Source organism: Orycteropus afer, unplaced genomic scaffold (assembly GCF_000298275.1).
Source record: "Orycteropus afer afer isolate SDZICR_OR568_19922 unplaced genomic scaffold, OryAfe1.0 scaffold00014, whole genome shotgun sequence".
NCBI lineage: Eukaryota > Metazoa > Chordata > Mammalia > Tubulidentata > Orycteropodidae > Orycteropus > Orycteropus afer.
The window spans coordinates 464,509-478,564 of record NW_006921601.1 but is presented as its reverse complement, the minus strand read 5'-3'; the positions used below and the strand labels follow the sequence as shown (position 1 = coordinate 478,564).

Genomic DNA, 14,056 nt, shown 5'->3' with positions numbered 1-14,056 from the left:
GGACAAATAGAGGAAGCAGAGATGTTCTAGATGTCAACACCTACCAGTTTTCCTGGATCATATTTGCTCACATCTTTTATGACAAGCTCTGAGAGAGCATTGTTATTTCATTATGTTAATTTATAACAGCTCATGAGTGTTTGAGGATGACAATGGTTGTGAAAGCAAAGACAGCAATAGTAACTTTGAGAGTTATGCCAATTAGACAGAGAAACATTATTTGAAGTGGTTGTATGCAAATACACAACCTAGACAAACTAGGACTGAATCTGATCTGGAGCACATATAATCTCTGGACAATTTAATTAACTCCATGTACTTCAGTGTTGTTATGGATATTCAATAAGTTAATGTATACAAACAATTTAGAAAAGAATCTGAGACATTTAAACACTCAATGCATTAATTTTTAATATACTGGTGATATTTATTAAGGCAGAAAATGATTCTTAGCTTAGATTAAATTTCATCTGTAAAGCCTTGTCTAATCATTCAATTTCTTCCAATATTTATCTTTCTGTGGGTGTCAGTGTTGTTTACTGAATGGACTCCTTATTTGGAGGTTTTTTGTTTTCTATGTTTTGCAGCACCATTTTCTGGCATTTTGCTTTTCCCTCAGTACACACATATCTATATTATAGATGATCGTGATGATGATATTGATAATGATGATGCCAGTGACAATAGCCTATGGCTATAATAATCAGCCACCCTAAAGCCAATTATGAAAGTCATGTCTTTTTATTATTATTATTATTATTGTCATTTGGGTGAAAATTTACAGAGCAAATTCACTTTCCATACAGCAATTGACATATACTTTGTCTCATGACATTGACCACAATTCACCACAATGAAAGTCATATCTTGATGCGGCGAAACATGCGGACAATGGCACGACGAATCTCCTTTGTCTTGGCGCTATAAATGAGAGGGTTGAGCACAGGAGGCACAAACAGGTAGACATTGGACAGGAGGACATGTATATAGCGTGGGGCATGCTTCCCAAAGCGGTGCACAGTGGAGACCCCAATCATTGGCACATAAAATGCAAGTACAGCCAAAATATGTGACACACATGTGTTGAGAGCTTTGAGACATTCTTCACGGGAAGCAATGACCATAACAGAGTGCAGAATGAGCATGTAGGAGAGGCAAATAAAAAGCAGGTCCATGCCAAAAGTGGATACAAGGACAAAGAGCCCATAGATGCTGTTGACAGTGATGTCAGCACAGGCCAGTTTCATCATGTCTGGATGCAAGCAGTAGGAATGGGAAAGAACATTGGATCTGCAGATAGGCAGCCTTTTGATGAGGAAAGGAAGAGGGAAGAGGGTGATAAAGCTCCGGGCAGTCACAGCGAAACCCAACCCAGCAATTATTTCATTGGTGAGCACAGTGGCATAGCGCAAGGGATTACAAATGGCCACATAGCGGTCAAAGCTCATGGCCAGGAGAATACCTGACTCCATCATGGAGAAGGAGTGAATGAGGAACATCTGGATTAGGCAAGCATCAAAAGCAATGCTGCGAGCATCGAGACAGAAGGTTCTGAGTACAGTGGGCAGTGTAGCCAGTGACATAGCCACATCGCTAAAGGACAGCATAGATAGGAAATAGTACATTGGCTCATGGAGGCTAGGCTCCACTCGCACAGCCTGCAGTATCACTGTGTTGCCTACAAGGGCCACAACATACATCACACAGAGGGGCCCTGCCAGCCAAGAGTGAGAGCTTTCCAGACCAGGGATGCCAGTCAGGAGGAAGGAAGCAGGGTAAGTGACATTGAACAATCCCATAGCTGGAGAAAGCCAGGGCACTTTTCCAAGTCAGACTGTCTGACTTAGCTTGGAGACTTCTGGAGTTGAACTTGGAGATTTCTGAAACTTGGAGAATTCTGAATCTTGTGCTTACTGGAGGAGAAGAGACCAGGGATTAAGAGACACAGCAGATGACACCTACATAATTGGAAACTGATACATCCACGAACTTACTGGTTTTAAGAAAATACAGACAAAGTTCTTTTCTTCATATTTTATTATCCACAGACTGGACGAAGATTTCCCTCTATCTTATGAAAGACAGAAGACATTGACAAACATTTCCAAACTATCAATCAGTTAAAGGAAAAATATATAAACTATATAATCCATATTTTAAAATGTATTTTAGAAGGATTATTTGATCATGTTAATTATAATTTATATCTACTTATTACACAAGGAACAAGAAATTGGAGTAATAAATAACTCTCGATATGAAATTTAAGTATTTCCTGGAAACACTGTTAAATTCAGATGTCACTTATTAATGGGACTGTTCCCCAGAGCTAGTTTGAACTATGATGTATGTTTGGTCAGGGAGAGGGAGATGTAGTGGAAGTGGGATGTGAAGATAACTGACAGTCGTGGACATCAATATGTCATTGCTGGAGTTGTGAAAAAATCCAACAAATACACCATATGTTTGTGCAAACACACAAGGCTACTTATATTTTTTTGAAAAATTATGAATTCTTCCCCAAATATTCTATCTGGGCCCCAAATATAAACTTTCACACTGTTACACAGACATCTATACTCACAAAATTCCCATTATTCACATAAATTTATGCCCCTTCACAATAGCCTTTGATGCTTTACAAACACTCACCCAGACTCTCCCTTTCTTTATCACAATCTTACATCTTGTACACATACATTCACATTCTCTTTCTTGAACTTATATATGAATACACATGTATACTATCATGTTCATATTCTCAGTCCATATTGATGTATATGCATCATTTACAAATGGTTACACAAACAGGTTTACATACCAATTTGTTCATTCATATAAAATATACTCATAGACTCCTACATATATACTCATAAATTTCTACATACCTACATATATTGTCCAACTCACCCACGTTGGCACTTCTTTTATCCTCTTGCACACACACGTGTTCACAGTGTTTCTTAGATTGACATTCGTACATTACTCGGTTCCTAGAACCTAACTCATAGCCATTTCTCAGTGAGCAAGATTATATTGTCTATCCCCTATCAGTTGGATGTTTTTGAGTTCTTTCATGTTCATTATCTCATGGTGGATGAAAATCGAGAAGGCAAAATGACTCCAGATTTTCACCTGCCAGACATATTTCAGGCTCATAAGGTATTCTCCTTTGAAAGAGGGATTCCAGGAGTACAACACTATTTTCCCTTTCTCTTTCCTCTCCTTTTAACACAGCAAAGCCAGAGCTTGCTTTCAGAGTCCTTTCTTCTGGGAATGGAAAAGGAAGGAGACATGAGAGTCCTAGGTATTGGAAGGCCATAGAGATGCTGGAATGGTGTGCAATGCAGCATTACCTCTCTAGGAAGAAGTTTTAGATTTCTTTGGGCAGTACAGCACTCAGAACTTCCTGTGGTTCCAAGCAGTCTGTGGCTACCTCTCTGTATTTATATTGATTATATACCATCTGATCTTAGAGCTAGATCTGTGCAAACCTGCTTCCCTTCTAGAGCTATGATTCCTTGGGATTCAGAACTGACCAAACAGACTGACTGTAGTCCCATTGTTCACACAGAATCTCATAGCAGGTGATCAAAAGCTTGAAAATAGAACTGAGCTAAAGTAAAGGGAAGAGAAAGAGAATGGAGAAGAAAACAGGTGTCAATGAAAGCAAGGTTCTGTCCCAGGCAGGGCCAAAGCTGTTCTGGATCTGAAAATTTTAATTTTAGTACTTGTTGAAAGGAGGTTGACAGATGAGGATTGGAAGTCTACTTCCCATATCCAGACAACTGACACTGTGGATTTTCCGAATACATATGAAGCAATGAATACAAAGAGAAAAAACTGATACTTATTGAACATCTACTCTCTGTCAGGCACTCTGCAAGAAACTTTACATTCATTTATTCATCTAATCCTTAACGGATGTAGAAAGTGAGCTTAGCTTGCCCATAGCAAGTAGGTGATGAAACTTCAATTTTAATAAAGATCTGTAAGAGTCTTTACCCTCTTACTGAGATCTTTAAGACATCACTAAGGCATGGTGTGGGATGGAGAGGTAGGTGAAAAGGAAAATAGATCTATGTACTTCTGGATGAAGAATTCTTAAAAAAAGAAACTGAGTGGTTAAAGGCAGATTTCTGTAGATATAATGATACAACAAGTACCTGTCTCCAAGGCTGGACTCAATTTCTTCTGTCTCTGGAATTCAGAGCCTTTCCTTTGGCTGAAACCATTTATCAATGATTGAAAATGATTAGTATTCACATTTCATCTACATATTATGAGTAGATAATTTCTTCTGCTCTTCTTATCTCTTGGGTACTTTTACATATTTTATCATCTCAAAATTCAAAAAGCAAGAGCAAAATTAGACCATGCATTAGCCATTAAGTTTGAGTCATGGGATTTGTTGTGACAACTTTGCTCCCATATTTCTGAACACTTCTTATGTCCTGATACTTGTTTCTCTTCTGGAATTTGAAGCAATTTTAAAACCTCATAGAAATATTGATCATTGGAGATTGATGTCCAAAGGAGATCAACTCTGGTAAGCAAGTGATCTAGAGAAGTTTAGTGAATTCCAAGTGTTACACAATCAGGAAGTGGTAGTACCAGAAAAACAATCCTAAATTCAATTCCACCTGCTCTATTCACTCTAGTAAGATGCTGCTATCAGATATCCCCTAATAATACCCCCCACAACTTCACCTTACCCTATCCTTTGCCCAGTTAACCCTTTCTTGGAGGAGGCTTCAGGTTAGGCAGGTGGTTTACTTCTGCAGGGTTTTGGAACTCAACATCGGACAGACAGACAACAGACATCCACAGAACACACCCTTCTCTGTATCTGCTCAAGTGAATTCATGCCTCGCCACTTTTGTGTCTCACTCTAAACCCAGGGGATAGAGAGAAGAAGTGACACTAACTTTGTGTCTAAAAATTCTTCCAGGAGGTTTTAGTCTCCAGAGGTCCTGAATGACTAATTGAGAATAAAACTTATGTTCTTTTAATTGAAAAATTGCTCAGCAATCCTCCAGGATGATTTTCTACCCAGTGAAACATGTCAGCAGTGATGGATGGGAAGGCATTTTAAGAGAGAAACTCATTATCCTCAGGTCCCAGCTCTATGTATTATATTGACCAAGCCAACAAGGAAGGTATAATCAGAATATAACATTCTTGTTGCTCTTTTGGTCCACTTGAATGTATTGAGTGGGGCTAGTTCTTTATTTATACTTGGATAAAAACTCATTTCTCTAACTTTACTGGCTATGTTCTTATAATAAAACATCCCTGTAGAGTTATAAGAATGTCCAGCCTCATGGAATAGTCAAACCTATTAGCACTCAGAGTTACAGCCAATTTTCCTCTCACACACCTCATTTACTAACCATGGCTTCTGACTCCTACTTCAGGGAGGAGAGAGATAGAAAAAAGGAGTATTCATAATTCATTGGTGCTGCCTTCAGCTACCATAGTATCTTCTGGGCCTATCAGACATTTAAAGACTTAAATATCTAAACTTACTACATATTTAAAGTTCTTTCATGACTCTCTTTTACATTATTCAGGAAACACTTTTCCAATCTCTCAACTGTTTTCCCCTTAATTTAAACTAATATACCATTCTTCTGGAGATCCTGGATGGTGAAAACAGTTAATGCATCCAGCTGCCAACTGAATAGTTGGAGGTTCGATTCCACCAAGAGGCTCCTCAGAAGGAAGCCCTAGTGATCTACTTCTGAAGAATCAGCCACTGAAAACCTTATGGATCACACTTCTACTCTGACACACTTAAGGATGTCATGAGTCTGAGTTGACTCAATGGTAACTGGTAAGCTTTTATTTTGTATGGTTACTGTGACTCCATCAACTTCCCCATCCCCCCTTGTAGACCTATACACCCTTTTGGACTGGATTTAAAACAACCCCACGCCAACCTCTCTACACTATGTAGCCTGAAATGATCATACTTTCTCTATTCTAATAAATACATAAATTCTAATGAATACTCTATTCTAATGCAATTAATAGCCTCTCATTTAATCTTGCTTTCAGAACACCAAAGGGAACTTCTCTATTCTGTTTAAATTTCCCAGTATGAGTAAGGAACCAGTCCACTGTGTTCCACTCTCCTCACATTTTAGGGGACAAATATTTCCTAAGTAGAATCCTTGAAGTCCCTCTCTCTTAACTTAAAGTAAAGTGGGATTCACCTCCCTCTCTCTCTCAGGAATGGTTGTTGTTGTTGTTAGGTGCCTTCAAGTCATCTTCGACTCATAGTGACCCTATGCACAGCAGAATGAAACACTGCCCAGTCCTGCACCAGCTCCACGATCCCTGTTATACTTGAGCCCATCGCTGCAGCCAATGTGTCAATCCATCTCATTGAAGGCCTTCCCCTCTTTCATCAACCCTCCACCTTACCAAACATGACATCCTTCTCCAGGGAATAATCCCTTCTGATAACATGACCAAAGTAAGTGAGATGAAGTCTGGCCATTCTCTCTTCCAAGAGGCATTCTGGCTGCACTTCCTCCAGGACAGATTTGTTAGTTCTTTTAGCAGTTCATGGTACTTTCAGCATTCTTCACCAGCACCACAACTTAAAATTCTTCTTTGGTCTCCCTTATTCATTGTCCAGCTCTCACATGCATATGATGTGGTTGAAAATATCATAGCTTGTGTCAGATGCATCCTAGTACTCAAGGAGACATCTTTGCTCTTCAGCACGTGAAAGAGGTCTTTTGCAGCCAACTTGCCCAGCGCTATGCATCTTCTGATGTCCTGACTGCTGCTTCCATTGTCATTGATTGTAGAACCAGGCAATGTGAAGTCCTGATTGTGTGAATCATAACAAATTGTGTATAACACTGAGAAGAATGGGAATTCCAGAACACTTAATTGTACTCATGAGGAAACTGTATATAGACCAGGAGGCTATTGATTTGCAGAGACTCAAGCATCACCATCACAAAGAATGAATGATTTTTGAGACCAAGAGACAATAACTTAGTAACCAACATAGTATTAAACAGAATGAATTTAGTCCTGGAAATTGTTTTCACAGATATTAAAAGAGCTGAGAAACTGGTGATGTTAAAACAATCCAAGGATTTGTACTGGTAGGTAGTCACTACTATGCCTACCCTAGAGTGTCAAATGTGGTGTTCCTAGAATGAGAACCAAGGTGAACCCAACCAGCAGAAAAGATTCATGAAAAGACATTGACTGAGGAGAGGGAGTGAGGGGAAACACCCCGCATCTACCAGTGTTTTCCACCAGAGGAACTCACCTGGAAGTCAGCTGACAAAGGAGGCTGGGGTATTCTTCCAATAGTGAATGGACTCCCTAAGATGCACTGAAGAGCTGCCGAAGAATGAGGAGAGGTGAGTCTGCGGGTAAGTAGGCCTAGCTCAGAACTGAATAGAACTGCAGTTACTTACCTCACTTGTAATATAACATTTGCAATGGAAGGCATATGACCTCCCATGGGCTATCATCTTCTTTGTTATCACTGTACAAGGTTCCAAATCACTGTAGTTTAAGAATGATTAAAGTAATTGAATTTCTCAAGTTCTGAGGAATAGAGATTCTGTTGTGTGAAATAACTGCCCCTCCAAAAATCAGGTAGCTATATATATTGAGAGGTGCTCTGGTAGCGTAGTGCCTAAGGCACTTGACTGCTAACCAGAAGGCTGGCAATTCAAATCCACCAGCCACTCCTCGGAAGGAAGGTTGGGCAATCTACTTCTGTAGTGATACTGCCTCGGAAACCCAAGGAGGGGTCGCTATAAGTCAAGTCCAACTCAATGGAACATAACAACAATGACAACATATATATTGAGACACTGCTTCATGATTGGTGCACTATTGAAGACTATTTATATTCCCAAAACCTTACTTTCTCAAGAGAATATATCCTTCTTTATAACACTGCTCATTTTGCTATGAAAGTGGTGATCATGTTTTATTATCATTGTCTCTGTATAATCTTCTGCCTTCCATTGGAGAATGAGCTGTCTGGGAAAAGACCCATATGATTCTACCCTGGGTCTCAGGGACCACATATACTATGTAATATTTTAACTTGAGCAGCTAACCTTGGAGTAAAGCAAGCTGCACCTGAGAAATTTGATTCCTGTCTTCAATTGTACTAAAAAAATCTATCTACAATTATGTCAAATATGTAGAATTAATCTCATACTTTGCTTCATTTTTTTCTAAGTTTTTTCACTAATTTTCCCCAAACATTTTAACGTTAAAAATTTCAAACACAAGGAAACTTGAACATTTTACAGTGGACATCAGTACTATATACCCATCACTTAGATTAAACCATTAGATAGCCTCAGGCCTCAGGCAGTCACCTGCCACACCCAAGCCAGGCAGTTCAAACCCACCAGCCACTCCTCGGAAGGAAGATGGGGCAATCTACTTCCATAGTGATACTGCTTGGGAAACCCCAGGAGGGGTCGCTATGAGTCAGGTCAACAACAACAATAGTAGTGCTTGCTTGTTAGTTTATATATCTATGTATCACCTCTCTACCATTCACTGATTCATCTTATCTTTCTGACGCATTTCAAAGTAAGTTACAGGCATCAATATACTTTCTTCCAAATATTGCAGCATTTATGACATTAAGTGGGTTCAATTTTTTATAGTTTTTTTTCTTTCCTTTAAGGACCTCTGATGGTGGAGTTCCTAAGGCATTTGACTGTTAACCAGAAGGTAGGTGGTTCAAACCCACCAGCCACTTCATGGAAGGAAGAGTGGACCATCTACTTCCATAAATATTTACTATCTTGGAAACCCAAAGGGGTCACTATGAGTTGTAATCGACTAGAGGGCAGTGAATTTGTTTTTGTTTTGTTTTCTTTCCTTTGTACATATAATGAATAAATATTGTATGCATATTAGGAGCTCTAGTGCCGTAATGCCTAAGGCATTTGACTGCCAACCAGAAGGCTGACAGTTTAAACCCACCAGCCCCTCCTCGGAAGGAAGATTTGGGCAATATATTTCCGTACTGATGCCACCCTGGAAACCCAAGGAAGGGTTGCTATGAGTTGGATCCGATTCGATGGCAGTGAGTTTGTTTTTTTGGTTTATGTTAGACAAGTTTTGACAAATACTATGGTAGTTAAGTTTGTGTGTCAACTTGACTGGGCTTGGTTTAGTGGCTGGGCAGCTGGTTGTAGTTATTCCCCAAGATGATACTGGCAATCAACTCCATGGTTAGATCTACCACAAGCAGCTGAGTAGCTGCTTTAGGGATATAGTCTGCATCCCATACACAAGAAACAGCTTTGGGAATGGTCTCTAGCTTATGGCATGCACGAATCCTGCATGTAGCCGAGTCATTGTTCAGCAACCTGCCATGCTCTACCAATCTTGGGACTTTCAGTGGACTTGAGTCAAAGGCCTGCTGTGTTGTTTGGTAACATTGGGACTGTGCCATTTTACTTGTCAGCCTTGGTCTTTTTAGCTTCAGCAGCCAGTAGCTGCCTGAGTGAAGAGATGCCTCTAGCTTCAGTGGGCCTGGAGAAAAAGGCAGAGCTGAAGCCCAAGGTAGAGGGGCTTTCACACTGCCCCTACAGCTTGGCACTTTTAACTCAGATTCAAAGCCTCCAAAATTCTCAGAATAAGCTCCTGTTTGTTAAAGCCATCCCATTTGTGGTATCTTCTGTTAGAACAGCACAGAGGTAACCAAAACAAATATGTTGTTTTTGTTGTGAAATATATTTATAATGTATTTCTAGTTAAGGTCTAGAGGCATATTTGTCTGGACAGTTGGGTGACTCAGTTTTTCAAGGATAGGTTCTGTGTCTTATTCACTGGAATACCTTCAGTGATGAGTATAATACCTATAACAAAATAAGAGTTTAAAAATATGTGTTTTTCTTTCATTTGTTTGTTTGATCTTAGTTAAACTGAACTAAGTTCAGTTTATATGATTCACAAACTGAACTAAGTTTATTATTTTCAGACTCCTTGGAGTTGTGGAGTAAAATGAATGCTTGCAAAGAATACATGTTTACATGGATGCTGACATACATTTGTACAAAAATGCATAATATATTTAAATTATATGTAGAAATCTATGGATTGGTTGGATGTTTGGTTGAGTTGTTAATGAGGATGTGGGTATGTGTTTGAAATATGTGCTTTGGGATAAATGAGTATGAGAATATATTTGAAATTCTTCAAGTATATGTATTAGTCTCTAATTGTGTCTTTCTAAAATTATGTTTATATTCTAAATAAATAATGATGGTTAATGAAAGAATGCACAATTTATATGTTTGAAATGCCAAGATATGTGGTTAGTTACTTGAGTATTGGTAAGTTGCATGAAATCTATTTGTGTCAATCTGTATGTGTGTGAATTTAAAAGAGGCAGTGTGTTAGTAAATGAACAGCTGAATGTGTCTCAGGATAAATCTGCAAGGATCTCAGAATGTCTATGACTGTGAATGTGTGTGTGAATACATGTGTGCAAGGCATGTACATGCCTGATCAAAGAAGGATTAACATAATAATTGATATGGGTGATAAGGTCAGGGATGATGGGGCCAACAGCAGAATTCCCTTGAGGGCAGTTCTCCTGTGCTCCAGCTCACTGCTCCCTTCCTTCACCCTCTTCCTTATTTCTCCTCCTCCTCCCCCAGTCACATAAAAACAAGCCTTGGGATTCTGGGGTATTCATAATATTCATGATTCATGGGAGAAGGATATGATGCTGCTCTGCTGGCTAGACTCAAAGAACAGTACATCCAGCGACAGGGAAAAGAAGCATTTTTCCATCCAGTGAGTACACCCTCCTTCAGACTGCCTGTCCGGACTCTTTAATCTAGACCTTATCTCATACCTCAGCACTATTACTGCCACCGGAGGCAGACCGTGACCTTCATAGCTCTCTTCCAAACATGAGCCAAGTATGTCCCCTTCCAAAGCCCAGAATCATTAATTCTGAAGCTAAGGTCTCATCTAAATCAAAACCCTAATTCCAGACCACGTACTCTTAGGCTAAGAAGCTGATGCATTAGACATAGGTATTGTCTTTTTAAAACCCTAGTTGCAGCTGGAGAAAAATCATAGAACCAAATGAACTGAAGTTAATCAACATGGTTTTCAATCATGGCTGGATTTTCAGTATCAAGTATGTCATGGGAATGTAATTGTTGGAATATTACTGTAGGCCTGTTAATGCTGATTCATTTGTGGCTCTGTGTATATGTGTGTGTGTGTGTGTATTTGTGTTTATAACTATGTATGTGCTCAGGAGAGTATAAGATGGGAGGATATTTTAAATATTTGGTTAATACCGGTGAGTAAGTATGAGTCTTCTCGAATTCTGTAGCTGTAGTAGTGTTTACGGATGAGCAGGTGAATGTGTGATGCTTTCTCTGCGTATGGATGTGCAGTGCCTCTGAATACCTGAGTATGTACATGTGTGTATGTGTTAAGCGTGTGTATTTGCCTTTGAGCCACAATGTGTGTGTTTATGTGTGTGTGTTCATGCGCATGCTCTGTGAGAGGATTGTATTACTTGTGTCAATCTCCATCTCCCTGACTTTTCTTCCCAGGTTGTTTACATTTAGGAAGCTTTAGCTGATTCCCTCATGGTCACAGCAAAGGAAAGCTGGTTGTAGGGTGGAGGTGGGGCATTGTTCTACTAGAAAAAGTTTTCAAAATTACTTTCCAGACTGCAGAAAATTTGTAGCATGGATGAAATATCTTCTTCTAGAGTACATAAATTTGCACAATAGAGTTTAAGGACCTCAGCATAAACCTAGAAGGAGCCCTGGTGGTACAGTGATTAAAGTGCTCAGCTGCTAATAAAAGGTTGATGGCTTAAATTTTAAAGATTACAACCTTGGAAACCCCTTGGGCAGTTTCACTCTGCCTTGTAGGGACGTTATGAATCAGAATTGACTGGAGGCAATGGTATTATTATTGTTATTATTATTTCTGTTTTCAGGGTCAATCTAGCCTGTGGGAGAGTACTTAATTTCTGTTGGTTCCTCTAAGAATTTTTCCATTTCTTCAGAATGAGAGATAAATTTTTACTGAAAATGGTTATAAAGAAAAGCAGATCTGGACAGGCTGAATCCAAACTGAATCTAAGCTAGGCTTCTTGGAGTCCTTGACTTTAAATCTGGATTGGGAGGCAGAGCGAAGCTTAGAAAGATGCTTAAGGAACAAGAAATCTTACTAATAAAAGTAGTGCTTTGCAATCTCAGTGAGAAGCCAGAGAAACCATTGTTGTTGTTGTTGTTATGTGCCGTTGAGTCAGACCTGACACATAGCGACCCCTCCTTGGGTTTCCGAGGCAGTACGGGAGTAGATGGCCCCAACTTCCTTCAGAAGAATGGCTGGTGGGTTTGAACCGCTAGCCTTCTGGTTAGCAGTCAAGTGCCTTAGGCACTACACTACCAGAGCTCCCAGAGAAACCATTGGAATAGAGAAATATCCTTGTTACCACCAATATGACTTCAGGATTTGACAGATTTGTGGGAATTACTCAGCTTCTTATCACCATCTAATATGACCTTGTTTACTTAAGAAAGCTAGGAAGGGGACTGAAGCTCTTAGAAAAGGCAGAGATGAGAGGATCATTATTCCTAAATTCCAGAATGGAGCTTTAATTTTGAAATACTGGAAAGACAGTTGCAGAGATATTAGAGAAATAGATAACCAAACAGGTAAATTACAAATATCCCTTTGGCATCTGAAAAAAATACTTCAGGAAGTTTGAGAATAGGGAAAGGGTAACATAGCAGTAGTTAAAGAGAGAAGGTTTTTTTTTTTTTTTTTTTTTAATGATGGGAGGGTCTTACATATGCTATTGTTGTTGTTGTGTGCTGTTGGGTCCCTAAGACCCCTCCTTGGGTTTCCTAGGTGATATCACATATGCTATTAGCTGAGTAAAAGAAAGAAGAAGGGAGAGGTTGAAAATACAATCCAGTGGACTGATGAAAGAGGTTTGTGAGAGAAGTGGCAAGATACAGAATTCTGAAGGTGGAAGGTGTGGCCTTGAAGAACAGACAGTACTTTCTCAGATACCACCCATTGCCATTGAGTAGATTCTGACTGAAAGTGACCCTAATGGACAGAGTAGAACTGCCCCACAGAGTTTCAAAGGCTGCAGTCTTTACAGGAAGCAGACTGCCACTTCTTCTGTGGAGCAGCTGGTGGGTTCCAACTGCTGCCCTTTCAGTTAGCAGCACAGCACTTAGCCATTTCACCACAAGGACTCCTCTCCTCAGATACTACAAGGGTAAAAATGAATAAACATGCTTTGAGGTAACTGGAAGTAGGCAGTCTTCCCTTTAAAATAAATAAAATAGAAATAAACAAACAAACAAATAAATAAATACTTGCTTCCTTGGTTTTATTCAGCTGCACATCTTCCTTAATTTTAGAAATTATCAAAGGCAGGGGTTTATAAAGTGAGTGTGAAAGATAGGGAAACAGGAGATAAAAATACTGGTCTTATTGGGGGAGTAGGTTTAGGAAAGAGAGTGAGAAAGAAAGAAGAGCTCACAGACTGATAAAGCAGAAAAATAATGGAGGAATTTATGGAGGCAGGAAAGCAAGTACGTGGACATGAGAAAAAGGGAGAAGGCAGTGGTTAGAGAGTGAGAAATTGAAATATAAGATTTTAGAGGATTAGTTTTTGGTGATGACAAGTCCAGATGTGACCAAGCTATTGGGAGTCTGAAGTGAGGTCTGGAGAAAGATTTTTGGAACTGTAATTTTGCAACTATAGAAGTTCCATCTGTGACATATACAGAAGAACTCCCAGAAGCATGGGCATCTATCCCATCTAACCTAACTTTTATTTTTTCCCCAAAACCCAAGACTAGAGCTCTGGGTGAGATGTGGAATTGTAAAGATGCTATAGTTGAAAGTGAGGATTAGGAAACTTGGATAATGTTTGTGTGTACCTTTTTCCATTGCCATGGTATGGGTACTCACTATCATCAGATTTCATAGAGTCTCTACTACGGCTGAGACAGTACACTGCCTCAAAGAGCTCCTAGGC

At 39.5% G+C, this 14,056-nt stretch overlaps 1 protein-coding gene across 1 annotated transcript; it reads right to left on the bottom strand.

Moving 5' to 3' along the window:
* Positions 1-860: 860 nt before the first annotated feature.
* On the bottom strand, positions 861-7,384 carry LOC103208353 (olfactory receptor 51I2). The gene is made up of 2 exons (XM_007954042.2): positions 7,366-7,384; positions 861-1,771 (listed from the first exon to the last, which is right to left on the bottom strand). The coding sequence occupies exon 2, from the start codon at positions 1,698-1,700 to the stop codon at positions 861-863; it is 840 nt and encodes a 279-aa protein (XP_007952233.2). The 5' UTR covers positions 1,701-1,771; positions 7,366-7,384.
* Positions 7,385-14,056: the final 6,672 nt, after the last annotated feature.

Excerpts from the sequence above, each read along its gene's own strand:
- LOC103208353 (XM_007954042.2), bottom strand. The coding sequence starts at position 1,700 with ATGTATGTTGTGGCCCTTGTAGGCAACACAGTGATACTGCAGGCTGTG.